Consider the following 23829-nt stretch of genomic DNA (forward strand, 5'->3'; position numbering starts at 1 on the left):
GTCACTCTGCTGTACACCAGAGACTATCACATTGCAAATCAACTATACTTCAATTAAAAAAACAAAAACAAAATGCTCCAGCCCACAACTCAGAAGTTGAAAGAGTCTCCTAGCAACTCACTCTAGAAAATTTCTGCTTGTAACTCCCCCCACCTCTGCCTCAGGGCAGTAGGGATCAACACGCAGTCGGAGCCCCAGGCTGCTGCAAAGACCACCAGCTCCTCTCTGCCCTCCTGCACCTCATCACTTCTGTGATGACCCACAGACTGTGGGCAGACAGCAAGGCAGAGCCCCTTCTGCTCCTGTCCTGCAGAGTGACACGACCCCACTGTACCAATACCATGAGTTCATTTGAATCCTCTCCTCTCCTCTCTGAAGTCTTGCTTCTGGCTTTATCTAATGTGAGTCCCTGCCCACCTTCACTTGCCTGATGCTCAGAGCGCGACACTGAATCACACACAGCTGAACGATATTATTCCCTCCAGCGCATCTGTTCGAGCGCCCAGCTGGATGGGAAACTCCCGCAAGGCGGGGAGAGGACCATACCTCAAACTCCTTCCACGCACCCTCAACACACAGCAGTGCTACCCACACAGCATAAGCTCAGACGCCTGCTGGGTAAACCCACCCCCACACCAACCAAATGCCTCTCAAACAGCCCATCAGTTTGGACGTGTCTAAAGCACTCCTGGTGCAGGTGCCTTGGGAGTCCCTCTAGTATGTGCGCTAGAGGTGAAGTCTGATCACAGAGGGTAATTGGCTCCTCCCTCCGGGCGTCAGACGGCTGCTCCTCCAGGAACCAGGCCTCCCTGACGCCTGCATCCTCAGTGCCCAGCACTGGGTCAAGCCCACAGCTGGTCCTAAAGAAACATTTGCTGAAGGGAAAGATTATCTCCAGGACCCACGCTACTTGGTGGTTTTCCTTTCTGCTGGAAGCCTCAACTCCCAGAAGGCGGAGGCATGATCACGCCTGCCCAAAGACAAGGAAAATGGAACACTAATTTCTTTCCACGATGAATTTGGCAACTTCCTGCCAAGTTGAACAACTCAGTCCTGTGGATCACAAAATCAAACTAGTCTAGCAAACCTTTGTCTAGCCCATGCTTCCCTTGCCTTCGCTATTTCTACCCACACCACCGCCATTTTCCAATCTCCCAGGCCTGCAGCCTTTCTGACAACTCTGATCAGTCTCTGCCCTTCGTGCCCTAGTGCTGCTGATAGCTCCCTGCTCTCGGAAATCTCCCATCCTTTCTCTTCCGGTCTTGGAGCCAACCGTCACGCACAAGACCTCAATTGATGCCCCATCTTATGGCATCCGGCCCCCTCAGCTCCAGCTCCCCTCCTTCACAGACCCTACCTGCTACCCTCAGGCTATCATTTATTCAGTGCTGTTTTCATCTGGTCCATCCTCTGCTCAAATAATAACTGTGCACCTTTTAAACCATCAAGTCTGCACTTCTCGGTTCTAACTGAGCCAGGTCCACGTTCACTTTCATATCCCAGAAACCCTGATTAATCCTCCTGCCTCAGGTAGGACACTCACTGTCTCTCTTCTTCAAGGAACACGGACCATTCTCTGCCATCTCAGGATCTTGGCAAGGGTCTCACCTCCACGTATCCAAATCCCACCCCCACTCCAGGGCTCAGGGCCAGCCCCACCTCTCACGTAAGCTTTCCCCACCGCCAGCCCCACCGGCCTCCTTTCCCCACAGAACTGCTCTAGCCATCATACACTGCTTTCCTGTTGACTCGTAAGTATTCTCTCCTGCGCTGAAAGTCAGAACAGCTGATGAGGAAGACCAGCTACTTATGAGCCACGTGATCTTGCCCAAACCACCAGACTTTCAGAAGCTCACAGAACTGTTAAGATAAATGAGAGTTTACCTGAAGGGGCCTCGTTCATTTCACATTCCAAATAAGGTCCTCCAGGTGGAGGATCTGGATCTCCCTCTAACACTGGCCAAGAGCAATTTCCTATCATCCACAAGCCCGCAGAAAGAAAGTCGCAGTACATGTCAATTAAACGTAAGATAATGAAGGGAGAACGCACTTTTTATAGGGTACTTTTCTTCACACCCTTCATTTAGTCACTCAGGAGCTTTTCTAATACGAAAAATCTTGAGTGACTTAACAAACGTGGGGGGGGGGAGGTAAAAAGAGAGGAGACAGTTGTTCTCGGCAAATCTGGTGACAAAGGCTTTAGAATACTGAGTTACAGTCGGAGGGCAACAGGGAACAGATACGGGGAGTAGGAATTCGAGCAGGGTCCACAGGGGGAAAAAGGAAGCACGTGGACGAAGAATGTTCCAGACCATCAGGTGAGCCACGATCCTTCCCAACGTTCACGCCCATGACGGCGGCAAGCACCAACAGGGGCGCGCAGGAAAAATCACTTCAAGCCAGAGACTCAGGCACCGCTGATAACGCCGACCCAGCCCGCCCTGATCTCGCCTCTCGCCACCCCGGGTCTCACCGATCGAGATTTCCTGCGCAAAGGCCAGCGAGATGAGCAGCAGCGGCAGCCCCACGGCGATGCACGTGACCATCTTGTCCACGGCTAGCTCCAGCCGCAGCCCCTTGAACTTAGGCTCCGAGGGTTCCTTCAGCAAGAAGTCCGAGAAGACGTACTCGGTGGCCAGGTGGGCAATGGCCATGGCTGCGGCGCGCCGAGCTCAGCCAGGCAGGCCCACTAGAGCAGGCCTGGGTACCGCCGGCGTCGGGAGGGCGGCGCGGCGCCTTCGGCCTGTCACGGGCCGGGCCCGCGGCTTTCGCTTTCCTTTTCCCTTTGCCGGCTCCCCAGTTGCTTCCACATCCCCCCAGGCTCTGTGCCTTGTGGCCCGCAGGTGTCTCTGCTGGGCGCCTGGCCAGGCCGGTCCGGGGACTGCTCCGGGCTCACTGGACAGAGCGCTGACTCCCCCGCCGCGGGCCTGGGACGGAGCCGCCCCCGCAGGTCCTCAGGATGCGCGCGCCACACGGGCCCCGAGTCTCTCCCACGCTCCGCGGGCGCGAAAACCAACCCACGAACAAAGCGTTTGGTCGGCCGCGGCGCCGCGGCGCCCAGGCGGCCCTCCCGTGCGCTCTCCGCCCGCGCCGCCGCGCGCTTCCGGAACCTCGGAGGAGACCGCGTACCGAGGGGCGTGAAGCTGCCGGAAGCTGCGTCGGCGCCGGGCGGAGTGGGCGCGGCAGCATCCCGCGACCCTGGGATCCACCCCCAACAAAGGGAGCTTCCCGCGCGCCGTAACTCGGCTAATCCTTGCGCACCTCCCATCCTTGTTCTCTCCACTTCCTGGTACCTGGGATTTTTGGAATCATTTCGGAAAGCAACCTGTTACCCTGTGGACCTGAGGGGCCCCTTTTACGCCTCGCCCCCAACATTTCTGCTTGGCGGAGTCAGGTTAAAAGGAGGGGAAGACGCTTCGAAGAGCAACGGGTGCCATAAAAGCCTGTCGAGCGGTGTAGACCGAGCATGTGTGGAAGAGGGGGGCGCCAAACCCTTCCAGGAGCACTGCATGATAGGGGGACTTGGGACCAGGGATGCTGAGCTCCGTGTAGGACTAGGTCTCAGGCCTCTATTATCGCCGCTGGGTCTGCACTTCGCCTCCCGCTTTCCCGTCAGAGAATTGGTCTGGGAACCAGCAGAGGGGTGTCTGCAGGAAGCAGGTGTTGGGGGTAGAACTACTTCTGAACCACTTACAGGCAGTGGATGCTGAGAAAGAGTCAAGAGCTGCTCTAATCAGCAACATTCAGAGCAGACAGGACTTGTGAACGCGAGGGCTCCTTGCGGCTGGACTGCCTTCTCTGCTCTTTGTACCTGGGCAGGTCCGCGCTTGCAAGCCTCCTCTCTGTGCCCTCAAGTCCCATGTATACATCTCCACCCTACGCAGCTCTGCACCTGGATGACTCACAGGACTTAACTCTCACATGGGCCAGGACCACAATCCTCATCTTCCTCTCAGCCAGAACTCCAGTCTTCCCCATCTTGCCCAATGCACCACCATCCACCCATACGCCCAAACCAGAAACCTGGAGTGCCCTCTGTAACACTTCCATCTCTCCCAGCTGCCATAACCAGTTTCCAAATTCTATGGTTCCTTTCTTCTCGAAATATAGAAAATCTGATCATTTTTCTCCTCCTGCACTGCCAACACCCCAGTTCAGGTCACCATCTTCTGTGCTAACCACAGACAGGGAAGTCCTTTGCAGGCCCGCAAGCCATTCTTCCCCATGGCTGCCAGAGGGAGCTTTTAAAACTCAAATCTGATCATGTCACTTCCCTACTTAAAGAGTACATTGATTTTAGCATAAGATCCCAATTTCTTAGTATGGCCCCTGCCTGCCTTACTGGCATCATTACTTCCCTATCAAGTTCTTCCCCTGCCCAAAACTCTTCCACCGTAGAAGCTTTGCCTGGCCAACTCATATTGACCCTCCTGATCTCCGCTGGATGTCACTTCCCCAGGTTAATCTTCCTTGATGGTCCTAAACTAGATTAGGTCCCTTTGTGAAATATTCTTGTGATACTGGCACTACCAGATACTGACTGTGGGCCTTGGGAAAGTTACATGTCTCTCAGTTTTCTTGTCTGTAAAGTGGGTACACCTTTTTGGCTTGAGATAAAGATCAAATGAATTAATGTATGTAAAGTGCCTAGGACAGTATATGGCAATTGATGAGAGCTATATGAATGGTGTCCATTACTGGTGCCCTCTATTTTTCCTTCTTAATGTTAATCAGAATTAGAATTCAAAGAGTATCTGTTTAACTGCTCATTTATTTAATGTTCCTCTCCTCCTTTATATGGTCAGCTTCATGAGGGAGAGTCCACACCCATGTATACCACTCTGATCTCCAGTATTTAGTACAAATGGCCATTGTAGGTATTTTAATAAATATTTATTAAATGAAAGAATCTGAAAATGTTGAACATTTTGAAAATTGGTTAAAAGCAAGTGGCCCAACTTACACTCATTGATCCATATATTCAAGGCATATAGCAGAGGCCAGTGGTGGGCCAGTTCTGGGTTCCATGAATAGGGAAACGTGGAGTGTGCCAAGGGGGATGCACAGAAAGATGGGGTCTGGAAGAATGAGTCCATTTGTGGCAGGCAGAGCAGGGACAGGTGCTTTCCAGGAGTGAGTGAAAGGATGGATGCCTTACCCTTCTCTCCTTGTTAAAATCTACATCTCCAGCAGGCTCCAGTGTCCCCTCTTCTGGATACCTTCCAGGATCCCCAAGTTGTGATGAATCCCTCCCTTCTCTAGCCGCCCTCCCCCCCCCACCAAGCCTGTAGCTCATTTTACCTTGTGTGATGGTTGATTGCATGTCCGCTTTCTCATTCAATATCAAGTTCCTCTGAGGATCCGGACAGAATCCCAGCAGTTTTTGAAGTTGCCCTCTGCTCGGACAGAGTTTTTAAAATTTAGCTGGAAGTCAATGCATGTGTGTTGAATTTACAATCCAGGCAAGAAAGAGAACTTGTTAGGAAATGGGAAGTAGAGACACCTGACACTGGTACAGGGACGATGAGGGTGAGAGAGAAAAAGATGAAGGGGTTGGGGACAGAGAAGCTAGTCTGGAGTTTTTTACTTTTTCAGCAGGCATTAGGGAGGTTTTGGAGGGGAGTAATTTAAATAGAGTTGTGCTTTCAAAAGATTAGTCTTCTTGCCACGCTTAGAGTGGACTGAATGCAGGGTGGAGGGGGAGAGGCCAGGTAAGACACTGTTGAGATTCTGCACGTAAGAAATAACTAGAGCCCGGGGGAGGGTGTAGCTCAGTGGTAGAGTGTGTGCTTAGCATGCACGAGGTCCTGGGTTCAATCCCCAGCACCTCCATTAAAAAAAATTAAAATAAATAAATAAACCTACCCCCCCCCAACCAAAACAAGAAATAACCAGAGCCCAAACTGGTGTCGTGCCTTTGAGGACAGAGATGAATGGTACAGAAGAGAGTGGCCATTTTTCCTATTGCAAAAATCAGCTCAATCTGACTTGTGCTACGTTTCTTTGGGAGCAAATGAGAAGGCGAGAGCCTGGGTTCAACTCCTGGATCAGCCACTTACTTGCTGTTTGACCAAGGACAGATACATCACTGGAAATCTGTAAGTCTTGAGTTCCTCCTTTACCAAATAGGGGTAATATTACCCTCCTCCTTGGGTTGTTCTGAGGATTACATGCAATGGTATATGTAACAGTGCCTGCCATGTCACGGGCACTTAGCATTTGATGGCTGTCACTACCAGTCTCAAAAGTTTAGGGTGCCACATGAGACTATATGTAACATTGCTTTGTTAAAAAATAGACTTTAATTTTAAAAATTTTATTGAAATATAGTTGATTTACAATGTTTAGGGAGAGTCATATTATTTGTGGAGACATACTGTTCCTTTGTTTCATGAGGGACTTGCCCTCATGGCGCTTACCATATAAAGGAGACGAACATTAAATAAATGGGCAGTGAAACAGATACTCCTTGAATTCTAACTCTGAGTATCATTAAGAAGGAAAAATAGAGATATATTGTTCCTTTGTTTCATTTCTCTGGGATAGTTGCTAAATATCTAACTAACCCCCTGCTGCAGGTTAAAAAAAAAATTACCTATCACTAGATCTGCGGTCGGGGGTTGAAAAAAACAACACGCAAATAGCCATCTTTATAATATGTGAAATTTTATTAAAAAGAGAAATGGTATAATCAAACTATTTTGTGGTTCCATTGTCATTAAAAAAATAAACTAAGAGAAAAGGAAAAATCTTACAACTAAATAATTTGTTGTCTAGGTAAGTTATAAATAAGGCATTTATCATAATTATTATTATGAAATTATACAGCCTACACATGTATGAAAACTGTAGAATACATACTACAAAATCACATTATCAGTGGTTAGCAGGCTGGAATTCAGAATGTTGGGTACTGTGTTTCATGTGACATTCAAGCAAACTACGAACAGAACTATTAGAATTCAAATCCTGTTTAAGTAAGACTAGAGCTTCTATCAAATGACCCATTTCCCCTCACCAAGATGAAGATGAGAAAGTATGAAAGGTCCCTCCACCAGAGTATTTATTAGGTCCTACTCGTCCACCAGGACATCCAGATGACCCACTGCTGAGGCAGAGGGACTAACATCACTCATTCGGCAACAGCGTGAGCATCGCAGGGCATCTTGCCCTGAGCTAAGGGCAGTGTCTCAGTCTAGCAATAAACAATGTTGCTTTTATTAATCTTACACCTGACATTTAGGCATGTATAGAGCATGGATTGCCTGGAAATGGGTTGAGTTTAGTTGTTCAACATTTTATTTTGCATCTGAGCCTTGAAAACTGTAATACCTGTCTTAAAGCCAATTTATTGGTTTAAAAAATTGCCACTGGGACTCTCTTTCTCTTCTTTTCTCGTCCCATCAAAGGTTATGTCTTTAAGAGGCATGGACTCCAGGATTTTGTGAGACCCCCTCCTCCTCCTAACCAGTCAGCGTCACTGACGAATTCTTCCTGGTGTTTCTCACACAATGAAACTGTCTTTACTTCATCAGAAATGGAAACTGGGAAAGATCCTCCTAACTGAATGAAAAATCAGACTCAAGATTCAAGCCCTAACTCACCGGCAAAGCTTCCTTCCCCCTTAGAAGATCCCACTAAACTCTCAGGGAGCCTCTGACTCACAGTGGGAGAACCTAGCCTGCTGTTTCACAGATCCACATGCTGAAGTAGAAATACAAGTTCTCTAGTTGATTTCTGAATATACAAACATGGCCATGGAAACATGTAAAAATGTGTAACATGAAGTGAGTTCTAAATGTTCAAGTATCTCTGCAGATTTGCGTAAAAACAGAATTTTTTAAAAATGTGTGTAACTCTGCCTTTTGCAGCAAACCATGCACAGGCTATTTATATTAAAGGGGAAAAGGTCAGGGGAGCTGGATAAAGCCCCCCAAAAATTCATGTGGTCCAATTCTATCAGCAGATACTGATTTAGATGTAATCATGAATTCCTTGGAAAGTTATTTTCCCTGAAACAACTAAGAGAAATGTCTTACATAACAGTGCTGAAAAATCAGTGCCATTCCAGTTAGATGGCTGAGGCCATGTTAACGCTTTCCCCAAATTGTCCATCTACTTTGATGGTTTGTTAAAGAAGCACTAATCTAAGAATTACAAAAGACGGAAAATAAAGGTATTTTTCAGAGAGCCTTCCCACTTCAGTGAATTCAGAGAACAGACTGAGTCTGTTTTCTCAGTCACGCCCATTCTTCTTTTCCTGTATTTTATACCTGAGGATTATTCACAGCCCACTTAAAAATAAATAAAAGCAAATTGCTTTGATGGTGTTCCAGAGGATCAGCGCCTGATCCAGGAAACCATGTCAACCTTCCTTGGCGAACGATGCCCTGGTCCAGTTTCCCTACTGAGGAAGACCAGCTGGTTCACAGTGCATCCGTGGGGAGCGCGCAGGACTGGACTTCCTGGTATGCCACCCGCTTCTTTGCCAAGCACAGGCTGAATGAGAGAATCACTGTGATGATCAGAAGGAGGAATCCGATGATGAAAAGGATGACCAAGGCTGCTTTGGCTCCTCTGGGACCCAGATTCTTGCCGAAGAAGTAGAGCTGCTCCTTGCCAGGTTCTTCTGTGCAAAAGGAAAAGGAGGCATCAGATCTCTGCCTTTCCCTGGGGAGTGAACACTGACCATTCACACAGAGGATTCAGGGAGGGTATCATTACCGTTGGAGGGCACCGTGGCTGGGTGAGACGATCCTCCAGAAGGAGACTTGGTGGAATAAGGAATCCTGTTGTCTGGATGGAGAAGATAGGTTGATGGTTTATAAACAACAGAAGTAGATTCTTTTCCTGACATGAATCGTTTCAAGAGTTTTGTCATTTCCCCAACAAGGACTGTATCCTGTCAGTATCTGGAAATCTTGCTTGGATGCCCACCGTGCTACCTTCATACAGGTACACACGCTGTTCCTACCCTGTCCACCTTTCAAACTTCTGCTCACTTGTTAAGATCCAACCTGAAGCATTATGGCCTCTGTGGAACCTTGGCTCATGTCCCCAGACTGTTCATTATTGCTTCCTGCTGCTGTCACTGAACCCCGTACTCTGCACTCTGTCTTGGCAAATATCATATCCTATTTTGGGTACATGTCTCTCTTAATGACTCTCAGCTCCTTGGGGGCTCTCATGTCTCCTAGTTTCAGGGTCTACAGGAAGCCTGTGCCATCAGCCGGCATCACAGACAGACAACAGTACCTATGTTCCGAAGGACCGTGTAGGTTGTCTCCATGCCAGCATGGATGTGGTCAGACACGTGACAATGTAACAGCCATGTCCCTGGGTGATCCGCAAACAGTTCAATGGTTTGGAATGTCCCAGGAAAGAGGTCATAGACATCTTCTCGGTAAGATTTATCTATCTGCAGAAAGAAGGGAACAATAAAGATAAGAGCAGAAACCAATAAAATCAAGACTAGAAACATAATAAAGATAAAGAAACCAAAAGCTGGTTCTTTGAGCCTCAGATTGACAAAATTGAGAAACTTGTGGAAGGCAGCCTGTGCTGGCCCCCAGTGATCCCTGACCTCTAGTACTCATACCTTTGAGGTCCCCTCCTACATTGTCTGACAGCTGGTCCTTGAAACCAAGAGCATATGGCAGAAGTGATGGCATTCTACTTCCAAGAGTCTTAGACCTCTTTTGCTCTCTCCCCTTGGATCACTCACTCTGGGGAAAGCCAGCTCCCATGCCATACCCACATGGTGAATAACTGAAGCCTCTGGTCAACAGTCTTGTGAGTGATCTTGGAAGGGGATCCTCCAGCCCCAGTCAAACCTGGCGAGTGCAGCTCCAGCTGACATCTTGATTGCAGCCTCATGAGAGATGTTGAATCAGAACCAACTAACTAAACTATTTCCAGCCTAACCCAGAGAGATTGTGAGATAATAAGAGTGTGTTGTTTTATGTCACTATGTTTTGGGGTAATTTGTTACACAGCAATAGATAACTTATACAAACTTCTAGACAAAATGACCAAGAAAAAAATTTAAAAACACAAGTTACAAATTTCAGAGATGAAAGAGGGGATATCACTAAGACTTTATAGACATTAAAAAAGATAATAAAGGAAAGTTATTAACAACTGTTTATCCATGCATTCTACAATGTAGATGGTATGGACAAGTTGCTTAAGATGAAGACAACCAAAGCTCACTCAGGAAGAACTAGATACACTGAATAGGTTATCTACTAAAGAAACTGAAATTATATCTATTAAAGAAACTGAAATTGTATTAAGACCTTCCAACAAATTAAACTCCTGGTCCAGATGGCTTCATTGGCAAATTTTGCCATTTAGAGAAGAAATGATATCATATCTAAACAAACTTCCAAAAAATAGAAGAGGAAGGAACAATTCTCACTCATTTTATGAGGCCAGCATTATCCCAATTCCAAAACCAGACAAATACTTTACAAGAGAAGAAAGCCACAACTAATATTCTTTATGAAAATAGATGCAAAAATCCTTAACAAAACACTAGCAAAGTGAATCCAGCAATATATAAAAGGGACAGTGCATCATGACAAAGTAAGGTTACCCTGGGAATGAAAAGCTGGTGCAACATTTGAAAATCAATCAGTGTAGTTCACCAACAGGCTAAAGAAAATCATCAATAGACTACACAGATTAAAAGTATGATCATCACAATAGATGCAGAAAAAGAGTTTGATAAAATTTAACATCTGTTCATGATTAAAACCCTCAGCAAACTAAGAATAGAAGGAAACTTCCTCAACCTGGTAATGGGATCTACAAAAAATACCTACAGCTCACTTTATATTCAACAGTGAATAACTGAATGCTTTCCCCCTAAGATTAAGGCAGGGATCTTCACTTACTACTCATATTCAACATTATACTGGAGGTCCTAGCTAATGCAATAAGACAAAAGAAAAAGAAAGAAAGAAAGAAAGAAAGAAAGAAAGAAAAAGAAAGAAAAGAAAGAAAGAAAGAAAGAAAGAAAGAAAGAAAGAAAGAAAGAAAGAAAGGAAGGAAGGAAGGAAGGAAGGAAGGAAGGAAGGAAGAGAAGAGCGAGCATGCAGATTGAAAGTAAAGGCATAAAACCATCTCTATTCACAGACAACATGATTGTCCATGTAGGAACCCCCTCCCCCACAAAAAAGTCTATAAAAAGAAACTCTACAATAGCTACTAGAATCAGTTTAGCAAAGTTGCAGGATAAGCTCAATTTTATAAAAATCAATTATATTTCTATAGACTGGCAATGCCAATTAGAAATTCAAATTTTAAAAATACCATTTATTCTATCACGACAACTCATGATATTCTTGGTAATAATCTAATAAAATATATGCAAGATCTATATGATGAAAAAGACAAAACACTGATGAAAAAAATCAAAGATCTAAATATATAGAGAAATATGTCATGTTCATGGATTGGAAATCTCAATATTGCTAAGATATCAATTCTCCCCAAATCAATGTACAGATTCAATGTAACCCCAATCAAAATTATAGCAGGATTTTAAAAGCTGATTCTAAAATTTATATGGCCAACATCTGGACTAGCTAAAATAACCACCACCTGATTTTGACTTACTGTTAACACTAAAGCAATCAAGACAGTGTGGCATTTAAGGAAGGACAGACATGTAGATCAATGTAACAGAACACAGAGCCCCAAAATTGACCCACATATATAGGATTGATATGATTTTGACACAGTGGGAGAAAGGATAGTCTTTTCAATGAAAGGTGATAGAATAATTGGTCATCTGTATTTGAAAAACAAACCTTGAACCATATATGAAAATTAACTTAAAATGGATCAGAGGCCTAAATATAAAACCTAAAACTATAGAACTTCTAGAAGAAAATCTTTGTGACATTGAGTTAGGCAAAGATTTCTTAGCTATATATAAAAAAAAGATTTCTTAGCTGACACCAAAAGCATGATCTGTAATAGAAAAAAAATGATACATTGTTCTACATCAAAATTAAGAATTTCTGCTCTTTGACAAATAATGTTAAGGGGACAGAAAGATAAGCCACAGACTGAGAGCAAATATTTACAGATCACATAGTTTGAAAGGATTTGTATCCAGAATATATAAAGGCCTCAAACTCAACAAGGAGACAAATGGCCCAATTAAAAAATGGGCATAAAGTGTAGACATTTCACCAAAGAGGACTTGGAGATGGCAGATGGTAGAAAAGCACATGAAAAGATATTCAATATCATTAGTCATTAAGAAAATGCAAATCAAATACAATGAGATACCAGGATATACTTAAATGGATGGCTAAGAAAAAATAAAATAAGAACAGAAGATACCAAGTGCTGATGTGGATGTGGACAAGCAGTACTGTCATCCATTTCTGGTGGGAGTGCAAAACGGTACTGCCCCTGTGGAAAGTAGTCTGGCATCTACTTACCACATGGCCTAGCCATCTAACTCCTAGGTATTTTCTCAAGAAAAATGAGAACTTATGTTCACATGAAAGCATGTACACAAATGTTCATAATGACTTTATTTTTTAATAACCCCAAACTGGAAACAACCCAAATGTCCCTCAGTGGGGGAATGGATAAACTGCAATCCATCCATACAGTGGAATACTGCTCTACAACTGAATGGAACAGACTGCTGATTCAGTAAGACAGATGCAGTTCCAATGCCAATCCTAAATGAAACAAACCTGAGTCAAAATGCTACAGACTGTATGATTCCATTTATATAACATTTCAGAAAAGGCAAAACTATAAAAGACAGATCAGTGGTTGCCAGGGGTTAAACATGGAGAAGCAGCTGACTCTAGAGGGTGGAACAGGGACATTTTGGGGGTCGATGGAAGTGTTCTATATTTTGATTAGTGTTGGTTATACCACTGTATGCTCTTATCAAAACAGAAGTGTATACTTAAAATAGGGTGAATTTTACTCAATGTAAATTATACCTTAATATAAAATATTTATGTATGTACATAAAAATTTCATATGTATATAAAATAATTTTATGATTTTATAAATTTTTAAAGATTTTACAAATTTTTAATATAATTTTAAAAATGTGGGTTGACAAAGCCAAGTTCTGAAAAGCAGCATAGCCATTTAATATGTGCAACTGTAATCACTGTAGGTTAATGCTTGGTATCCTAAACTATGTTGAATAAATACACAGAGGGGAGAAGATATTAGATGTTATGAAAGTTACTGTCTATGCCTGTAGAACTAGAGATGTGCAAGTTTTCCCCGCAGGTTGGATGTGATTACTTCCTTGTAGACGGCACAGCACTTGAGAGGACAGACTATTTGGACCTTATCCCTGGGATTCTGATTCATCAGGTCCAGGGTGGGGCCTGGCAGTCCATTTCTTAAACAGCTGTCCAGGTGGTTCCACACGGCCAGCACCACCCGCAAGGTACAGCTGGATGCTGAAAAGGCAGAAGGCTACACGTGGTTGCGCCCAACCCACTAGGGCAAAAGTCAAGGTAAAGTTTTGGGCCCAAGCCAAAGCTTGAATTATCTCCTTTATTAGATAGGGCTATTCTGTTGGCTAATCACATAGGAAAGAACAAGAAAAGGGAAAGAAAAAAGAGAAAAGAAAAAAAAAAAAGGAAGAGGGACAAAATCCTATGGGTTTTTTTTTTTTTATATATGATATTAATAGCATAACCCAGCGTGGTCAGAATTATCCCCACATAAATGCTGAGAAAAGTGCCTCTGAAGCTGAGAGGTTTTTTTGTTTTGTTTTTTTTTTTTACAAGCAGAGTAAAACACATGTACATATTAAGAAATGGGGAAGGACATAATCTTATTTTCCTGTTCCGTTCTGTAATGTTCAGCACTACCCCTCACAAGCCTTATTGTCAAATAACTCTCAGGTCACAATGGAAATATGTGGAATCTGTTAGTTCGGAAAGTCTTCCCCAAAGCATTTTCCTTATACTTACTTTGAAAAGAAAGCTCTCGGCATGATAATGGATGGTGTGTATGTCCACTTCACTTCCTATTCCTAACAAATACCAGTTTGTCATTGTATCTTCATTCATGATGAGGCCATGGAGATTCCCGAAAATCTTTCCATTAATAGCTGAGAAGGTGAAAAGAAAACAGCCTTTGATTACTGATCACTACTTAATCTGGTTTTAGAAATGGTTCGAGATCTTTAGGTCACCAATATCTTCATCTGCCTGACAAACGTCATGATCTCACCCACACTTACCAATCTTCCCACCGTCTTTGGACCCAAAATTCAGATTACTAAGACATCCTTATAAAAGAGAGCCAGAAAAAAGAAATAGTAGTATTGTTTCTTAAAGCTACCTCTTGGTAGCAGTACATGTTGTTTGTCTGGCATATTCTCTTAAAGAGTGGATTGCAGCCTCATGTGTGAGGTCCTCAGATTTATACCATTCTACAGTTGAGTGGACAAAAGCACAGAAAATCAAGATGTATAACTCAAAATTGAAGCAATTAAAAGGTGTTTCATTAACATTTTACTTTCTGAGACCTAGGTTGGGGCAAGTTCTGAAACCTGGTTGAATCTTCAAAAGAAAGAAAGCTTCACGTGGGCTGACCCATGATCTAACAATTAGCAAAGCAAACTCAAGCTGGCTTGACGTGATGGGGACTCACTCCTCTGATTCCTACTAAGTTTTTATTCTGTGCATCAGGACACACAAAATGAGTTACCTTCATTAAGAAGAGAGAGCATACTAAGACACTTTGGGGAGAGGGAGGCAACATTGTAGAGAAAGAGAAGCTGGATTTTGGTCAAAAGTAGATCTGGGTGAGAGTGTGGATGTGTCAGTTAGAACACATTATTTCCACTTAAAAATACCTTAGTGGGGTGGGTATAGCTCGATGGTAGAGCTCATGTATGAGGTCCTGGGTTCAATCCCCAGTACCTCCGTTAGAAAAAAATTTTTAATTACATAGAATTAAATAACATAGACACACTAAAACAGAAATTTGGTGATGGTGTTTCATGTTCCAGAGACAGTTAAACCAAGCCCTTAAATTTGATCAACTAGACTCGTATTCCTAGAGAAATATACCAATAAGTGATGATTCGTTTCCTAGGAATTACTTCACAGTCTTGTAGTTTAGGGATCCCAGCATTCAGAAATAGAGCTCCCTAGATAGTTGGTCAAAAACCTCACTGGACTTTGTTGGTCCAATGGCTTGGCCGCTTCCCTGGGAAGGAAAGCTTTAGAGGACTTTATTCAGTCCAGGTGCCCCTGGGAACGGGTGGGGAAGGGCTCCGAGAAGGAGGCTGGGACCTCCGCAGATTTCTATGAGCTTATCTCAACAAGGGTCTTCTTTTTAAACCTCTGATATACCATGCATTTTGTTGCTCTCCTCAAAATCATCAGAGGGCTTAAAATCTCGTGGATCTTTATTAAGATACTTCTTAATATTGTCATCCAGATACCAGGATTCATTCTCATTAAATACCAAAAACAAGAGAACAAATTCATAATCCACATCGCTCCGTCTTCCCTTTTCATTCAACACTCCTTCTCTGCAGGTAATCAGAGGACCCATCAAACCACTATATGTATCCTGAAAGAGAAATAAACCGAATTAGAAGAGCCTTTTAGATAATTTAATGACACAGACTGAGTGCTTGTAAGAAAGGCACTGTAAAAAGCCTAAATGACTATTGCCCACGAAATAAGTACCAAGAAGCCTAGAACCAGGGTGATCTGTGTGAAATTTTAGGAGAATTTCTAAAAATGTGCTAAGAGTGAGCTTTTTGAGAGCCGAGACTGTGTCCCTCATTCATTGCTGAGTCTCCAGAGCAGAGACTATGCAATGTCCACTACATAGAAGGTGTTCAATAAATATTTGTTGAATAAATGAATGCTTATTTCTATTTTTCCTGTATGTTTTTCAAATGAAACTGTGTTCATGGCTACATACAGAGGCTTATATTCCACTTTCTATGGGTCAAAGTGAGCTGGCTGATTAGCAACTGACGGGAAGCTTTCTTTTAAAGGAAAACCCCCTCATTTCTAAGTGCCTATTGAGATATTCCACCTGGATGGGCTTCCTGCAACAATTCAATCCGCTAAGCATTTCTAAAGTGGATTTTAGTATTTCCCTCAAACCACTTCCTTCCCCTGAATTCTCTATCTCTGTTAATAGTGCTATGATATTCCCTGCCATTTAGGTCAGAAATCTTGGTTTCAGTGTTTAAGTCCTCCTTGCTCTTCACTCTGTCCCATCTCACTGCTGTCAAATCCTACGTTTCTTTTCTCTTCACAGTGCCTCTCCATTCCCTGACTTCCTTTCCACTCTCTTATTGTGGGATCTCAGTACCTCACCCTGGACTAGAAATTGGCTCCTCTCTGGTCTCTGACTCACCGCACCTCCAGCCCATCCTGTTGATAACTGTCAGATTACTGTCGTCCCTCCCATAGCTAGATGTCTTCAGTGACTTCCCAGTGACAGTCCTACCGAATAAAATACAAACCCCCGACAGGACCTGCAGGCCCCCACATGCTCCTGCAGCAGACTTTTCTACCTTACACTCCTTGCTGCTTTCCTTTTGTACCCTAGATGGCAGCCAGGTGAGACTCTCAACGTTTCCAAAACACACCTGCTACTTCCCTGTTTTCAGCTTTACTCAGGATGTTCTTTCTTCCCAATGCCTCCTATATAGACCTGCACTCCTATAAAACTCACCAGATTCAGAGTCGTAATATAATCTTTGGGGAAAATAATGCATGCATGTGCACACCCATAATTGTAAGTTCCTCCAAGGCAGGAATATTTACAGCCCTCATAGTACTTGGTAGGGTCATTTGCACATCACAAGGGCTCAATAAATATTTGCTGGGATGCCCAAATGAATAAACAAATGTGGGTTTCCCATAATTCTAATATGTATGTATTTTTTTTAAACATTTTTTATTGAAGTATACTTGATTTACAATGTTGTATTAGGTCCTGGTATACAGCATAGTGATTCAGTTATACGTATCTAATATTCTTTTTCATTATAGGTTATTACAAGATATTGAATGTAGTTCCCCGTGCTGTGCAGTAGGACCTTGTTGTTTATCTATCCTGTACATAGTAGTTTGTATCAGCCAAACTTCCAATGTAACGTTATTTTTTTAAGTGTCTTGTATGTTCCTCCCGAACTCTTGCACTGTCCAATACAACGCAAAGACATTAATGCAGCCATCTAATACTTAAGAGGAAGGTTAAGATAATAAAAATTTTTATAATGGGCAATGTTTACATTTTATATTGGATATGACCTTAGTTTGGACTTCGATTTATGACATATAATCAAGACTAGTCATTTTATATACAACATCTGACTCAAGTTCAATACTGAATTTTTGCCTTTAATTTCTAAGTTAGCCTATTTATTATTCCAATAGCTTATAGTTTCAGTTACTAAGTTTGCGTGAAGTCTGTTTTCTTTCCTGAGCCCTGATCATAGTGATAATGCTTTTAAAAATGATAGATTCCACACGGTTCAAAACCATGGTATAATAAATTATTATTTTATGGTTATTTATGCACATTTTCTCTCTGGCTTCAAACTACCTTGTTAAGTTCTAAATTTGGTAATTGAAACATTGAAATTTTATTTGGCTTTTTTTCCCCAGACTTTAGGTCAAGGGTCAGCAAACGTTGTTTTTGTAAAGCGTCAGACAGCAAGTATTTTTTACTTTGTCGCCCAGACCATTTCCATCACAACCACTCAGCCCCGTCATAGACAGTGCAAACAAATGGGCATGGCCGTAGTCGGAGACCCCTGCTCTACACCAGTACATCTCTTCACACTTACCCGCCAGAATTATGATAATTTGAACAGTCAACGTTAAGTCACATTACTTAGAGCACTTTGGTGGCTCTCACCTTCACAAAGTTTACTGTTGAATAGTAAACCCATGGAATACAATTTGGGTCTGATGGCCCTGGGCCAGACCTTTTAGGGACATTCCATCTGTAAGTTTTTATTTCTCCTGAAACAAAAGAGAAGAAAAAAATTTACCCGTGTTACCTCTGTTCCAGACAATTTACCTGAAAAAATGCAGACAGATTCTGTATGTATTTTGGTTGAAATTTACTGCTGGGGGGAATCCCCTACTCATTAGCAATGTTCCTATTAACTCACATCTTGATTTTCTGTAATTTCAAAATGGCAAATTTTTCATTTCAGCCTTCCATTCCTAGTTTGCCTTTTCTGTTATCAACTGATGTTTACTCAGGAAATAACTTATCTTATACCTCAGTAGTTTTTCTTCTCAAATTTCATACCTCCTTCCCAAGAGCTGTGCTTGAATTACCTTGGGACTCAGCCTTGGCTTCTTCAAATCACCAGGGAGCTTTGTAAACTCTCTCTGCTCAGGCCTCATCCCAAACCAATGAAATTAGAGTATCTGGGGGCTGGTCCTTAAGCTTCTCAGGTGATTCTAATGTGAGGCAGGTGAGATATGGTTAGAACCAGAGAGAATCAGGGAGACCTCCTATCAGCTCTCAACCCTACTGACTTGTTTTTGCTCAACCTTTGACAAGCTCCCTAACCTCACTGACCCTTAGTTTCCTTCTTTGTAAAGCAGGTTAGTCATTGCAGTTTTTGAATTGTTTGTGAGGATTAAATGAAATAAAATACCTCGGATAGTGCCTCACATTGAAGGCAGTAAATAATTGTTAATTGCATGTATACTAATAACATATGCATGCACCTCCCCTCCCTTGCCAGCCCCCACCCCGTCTATGCAGCCCCTGAGGCTGACCCAGAGCCTTGCTAGGAGTCATAAATAGACTCGTGAATTAGCAAGATAATCACATTGTAAAAGGCTCATTTAAATTGTTATCTCCTTTTAAACTATCTGTGTCCCACTACCCACCCCATGGTGACAAACACCCTACAGCTGAGTGTGAGCCACAAAGCAAACAAAAGTGACGTTTACCTGTAACTTTGCTCCATGTTTGCTCATACACCAGCTGGTTAGCCATATAACTTTGGGCCTAATTTCCATGATTTTTCATTATAGCCCCTATGCCTTGGGAATCACAAGATTAAAAGGGTGATATTTCGCTTTCTAAATGCAAGTGACTACAAGGGCGGTATTACTAAAGCTGGAACAATCTATTGGCCACCCCAGGTGGGAGCACAGCTCTCAACAAAAAGAGGGTGCTCAGGAAATATTTGCTGAGTGATTTAATAAAAGAAGAAGAATTTGATAGGGTTAGGGGCCGCTTACTTTTCTTAAAATGCTAGTTTGCGCTCCTCATCTGATGCATGCCCAGACTAAACTTCCTTCTCCACCTTGCCTGGACTTCTTACACAAAGTTAGTTTCTTCCTCCTATCTTTAATCTCTGGGCTCTCCTGAACCTTTCACCTTATTAGAGACCCTGTGGGGATTGGAAAAAAAAAAAAAAAAAAGCTCCTTTGCCATGTTCTAATCATTTTTCTTCCCACCCCCACGACCCTCACATCTAGGACTCCCGGAAGGCCAGTCAGCAGAGGAGCTGTGTCCCTTCCCAGTCCTCACCACCAGGGCACAACAGCCTGGGAGGGGTCACGCCAGCTTGCCCACAGCCCTACCAGCACCCACCCCCTGCCCCATGCCTGACTGGCACCTTCCTTCCTCCCTCCCTTTGGAGTTGCTTTCAACCATCAGAAATAATATATTTAATGACTTTTTTTTGACCCATTTTAAACCATTTCCCTCTTCATCAAAGCCAGACATACCTATTATAGTAAACATAGAAAGTACAGAAAATGAGAAGTCGAAAAGATTATTACTCTGCTGCTTGAAATACCACTAGGAAGATAAAACCATTATTAACATTTTGTCCCCAGGACCTCCATTAAAGAACAAATAAGTAAAAATAAATAAACCTAATTACATCCCCACCAAACTAAAAATAAATAAAAACGAAAACGTTTTGGCTTACTTCCCTTTTGGTCTTTCCTCTATATTTGTATTTTGCTTACCAAGTCTTTCCCATGTCATTAAAACTTTCTTAAATGTCATCTAATGGCTGCAGAATGGTCCATTAAAAGGATATGCCAAAATTTACTTAACTATTTCTCTGTAGATAGACATTTAGCTGTTCATGATAAGTTTCTTGAAGCAGCAAAACACAGGCTTCTGATAGTGAGAATTGAGGTGGCAGAAGCTGGAATAGTAGCTAATGAAGATTTTCCTTCCCCCAACGCCATCCTTGAACAGATACCTTGCTAAATTTTTCTGGTAATTCATAAGATTGTTTTCTTTTCTTCTTTTTATACATCTTTAATTTTTAAAAGTTTATATGACCTTTTGGTAATTACTATAGCATTAAGAATTATAATGTTATTATGTATTATAAGAGGTAAAGTGGAATCTAACTCCTGTAATTATACCTATGATTGCTTTCAATTTCATACCCGAAAGTCACAGAGGCTCCTGACATTTATTACAACCACATTTCAACTGTGTAAATGTTACAGAAGCTTCTTAAATTGTGAGATCTTCTCTCCCTTCAATGAATCTTTTAAAACCCAACTGGAGTTCTATCTCCCGTAAAGCTCTCCCTAATTGCTCCTAGTTAATCAATCAATCTTCATGGATTTTCCGTCTCTGAAACTTTTATCAGTACCTGCAGGTATATTTCTGAAATTCTTTACCACTGAGAATTTCATCAGGTATAATCTACTGTACTACTGAAATGACTCCTCTTGTTTGTCTTTTCTTCTTCCAAACTCATTTTAAGCCTCTTGAGAAAAACATGTGGTTAAGAGCTCAGGTTCTGAAGTCCACCAAGCTGAGGTTCCACTATTACTAACGCTTGACCTGATTAAGTTCTTTACTCCTCTTTACCTCAGTCACCTGTTAAATGGACACTGAAATGCTGTATTCCACCGATTATAGGATGCACATTTTTCACAATTTAACACCTCTGATGTCAGGATATATCTTTCAATCAGTGGCATGTCAAAATTTAATTGGCAGCGGGTTTTTTCTTGTTTTAGTAACAGATAAAATAATGATTGACATTATAATCAATGGTATCAGATTCAATGAAATCTGAATTGCAGGGTTATTGTAGGAATAAATGGGTTTTTAAAATGGTTTTTAGAATATAAAGCAAAGCACCTGTCACAAGGGTAACGTTCAGTAAGTGTTAGCTGTTTCTATGCCTTACTATGCTTTAAGATCCCTGATGGAGCTGAAGAAAGTCCATAGACACTCGGCCACTGGATGAATGGTGATTTCTCACTGGGGTAGGGGGTAGAACACACTGACGTTAAAATGAGCTCTCCAAGACCCTTCAGAGATCAGAACAGAGTTGAGTCTGGAGTAGTCATCAGGAAGCAGCAGGCATCTGGGGTAAGTTACCTGGCTTTGTGACGGGCACTTGGAGTCCCTTCCCTCTGTCCGCCTCCTCCACACCTTGGGCTGAGATGGAGTAGGGGCGCTTGGCCTTGTTCATAAACACGATCAGGACGGAGTCGCCAACCTCGGCATGAATCATTGGGCCTGAAGGCAAAACACAAGCCTGTGTGCATAATCGCTGGTCTTTTCCACACTGGTGTTAACGTCCCCGTAGGGAGTGTTTGGCGAAATAAAATAAAGGCTAGCTTCTTTGTTAATGTACTTCCTTTAGAGGGCAGTTCTGTGTAGCATTCAATTCCATGTCTTGTTTGGCAATTGGACCAACCTGAGTTCAAATCCTGCCTCCTTCACTTATTAGAGAGGGCTTGAGTATGTCAGGTAATCTACCTGAGTCTCAATTTCCTCAGCTGCAAAATAGGTTTAATGACACCTTTCTCATAAGGTTACAGTGAGGACTAAATAAAATAATATAGTAAAGTGCTCATGTCAGTGTATTAAAACACAGTAAATGCTTAAATTTTTACTACCTACTCTCCAGGAAAAGTCACATCCATGTGATATGGTAACTTTGTTATAATCCCCCTGTGTGTAACCTTTGGTACATCTAAAATTGCTCCTTATCTGGTAGATGGATATAATAATAACGAGGATCCAATGAAATAATGTGTCTGAAAGGGATTTCTAAGATAAGACCAAAATTAAAACATGTATATTGATTTATGATCAATATGATGACTTCACTAATGATGTCCAATGTCCAATGCTGTTTCTCTATATTTGAATTCCTTCATGAGACGTGTGCTCTTCCCCTCCTCACATGTGCACATTTCTGTTAGAAACAGCCCATCTGAGTGCCACGGGAAATCGGCCCACATGTCACTGGAGAGGCCTGTACCGGCATTACTGTGGGATGCCCTCATCCACGACAGGTGCCTCTTGGTGCCCAGGAATGTGCCACAACACAATTTGCCCCGCACTGTCATCTTCCTGAGGCACCACTTGAGGAAGGTGGAAACAGACTCTCATTTGGCAGCACCTCAGACCTGACCCGAATGGTTCACAGGATGGATTTGCATTCTAGGTTCACAGGGAGATACACTTGCCATCACGGGTCTGACCACACCCGTCCATTCTTCACTGATTCAAACCATGGTTTTAATTGCTTTTCTGAAAAATACAGTTGGCCCTCTGTATCTGGGCTCTGTATCTGCAGATACGAAGGGCCAACAGGACTGCCCCATGTAACATAAGGGACTTGAGCATCAGAGTATCTTGGTGCCCATGGGGTCCTGGAACCATTCCCTTTCAGATACCAAGGGAAAACTACACTGGTAAAGGCCTAAATAAGTCTAAAATTTGTTGGACTATTCTTATCTTTGGAAGAAAATCTGAAGAAAATCTTTAGTATGAATCAGGGAGTGTCTGAAAAGCACACTTAAAAAAATTTTTTTTGATGGAGGTACTGGGGATTGAACCCAGGACCTCGCGCATGCTAAGCACACACTCTACCACTGAGCAATACCCTCACCTCCCAGCACTCTTTTTTTTTTTTTTTTAATGATAAAACTAGAAAGGAAAAACCTAGGCATATTTTCAAATAGTAATTTTGGGCAGTTACAGATAAGGGCATGTGGCTGCATCTATTAAAATCACTATTTGTATATTCATTACCACTTAAGTTGCACATGCCTTGCTGTACTGGTGGGAAGGGGTGAATGCCTTCTGATTTACTACCTGGTGGATCACAGGAAGCAGTCTTGACCAGAGGTGTGCCTGCCCTGTGCGCTTTGCAGCTCCAGGAGTGCAGGCCTCTCCCTGAGTTGCAGAAAACGAGTGGATGGGCTTCCGGCTCCCCTGGCTGCAGTGCTGCCGGGCTTGCCTCTGATGAAGCCACTGGTCTGTGTCAAATGTACTGAGCAAACCAACTGGGGCCCTTTGAGAGGCAGCCCAGCCCCCTCTGCAGGACGAGCACCCTTTCTTCAGCCGTCTGCTACACACAGGGCGCAAAAGAAAGAATGTGCCCACAAGAGATGACTCACTTGGTAGCGGCTGATGTTAATAGGCGGTGAAAGTGTAGGCAAAGGTGGATGGGTCTTCTAATAATTTATGAAGCTAGCAGTCGTGGTGCCTTATTTTAATAATAAGAAACACCTGTTAAAGCCTTACTATTTATATAAGTTACCTTGTACATTTAAAAGTGGAAACGAATTTCAAACAATCATCTAGATTAGCCCTCTGCTTTAAGATCTTCTCTTCATCATGGGGCCAGGTTTGGTGATGCTCAGGTAAAGAAAAGTGGGGAAAGGTTAGCAGGAAGAGCTTATCTGATTGCCAGGTCAGGTGGCCCAGGGCATCAGACAGGTGGAGTCAGTTCTCAGAAGGCTGGAAGTTGGGGCCCCTGGAACTGAAACCAGCCCTTTCACCTGAGCACCCCTTCCGCATAAGGGG

General features: G+C 42.9%; 2 protein-coding genes across 4 annotated transcripts in view; both read right to left on the reverse strand.

Annotated features, from left to right (window-relative positions):
* PANX1 (pannexin 1) overlaps positions 1-3104 on the reverse strand; it is a 41584-nt gene extending 38480 nt beyond the window's left edge. The window contains 1 exon segment of the mRNA XM_032488318.1: positions 2474-3104. Coding sequence (XP_032344209.1) covers positions 2474-2654 — 181 coding nt within the window. The 5' untranslated portion in view covers positions 2655-3104.
* Positions 3105-6632: 3528 nt separating this feature from the next.
* The window catches only part of HEPHL1 (hephaestin like 1), a 70794-nt gene continuing 53597 nt past the window's right edge, over positions 6633-23829 (reverse strand). Inside the window, exons 14-20 of one of the 3 annotated variants that reach the window (XM_006194228.3) lie at positions 21385-21525; positions 17908-18014; positions 15369-15591; positions 13977-14116; positions 9256-9418; positions 8725-8796; positions 6633-8626 (exon numbers count right to left, since the gene is read on the reverse strand). In XM_006194228.3, the coding sequence (XP_006194290.2) occupies positions 8427-8626; positions 8725-8796; positions 9256-9418; positions 13977-14116; positions 15369-15591; positions 17908-18014; positions 21385-21525 (1046 nt within the window). In that variant the 3' untranslated portion in view covers positions 6633-8426. Of the gene's footprint in view, positions 8630-8724; positions 8797-9255; positions 9419-13976; positions 14117-15368; positions 15592-17907; positions 18015-21384; positions 21526-23829 lie in introns of those variants that run through there. The other 2 variants (XM_006194227.3, XR_004323083.1) reach the window with 2 other exon arrangements.

Source organism: Camelus ferus, chromosome 10 (assembly GCF_009834535.1).
Source record: "Camelus ferus isolate YT-003-E chromosome 10, BCGSAC_Cfer_1.0, whole genome shotgun sequence".
In the NCBI taxonomy this organism is placed as follows: domain Eukaryota; kingdom Metazoa; phylum Chordata; class Mammalia; order Artiodactyla; family Camelidae; genus Camelus; species Camelus ferus.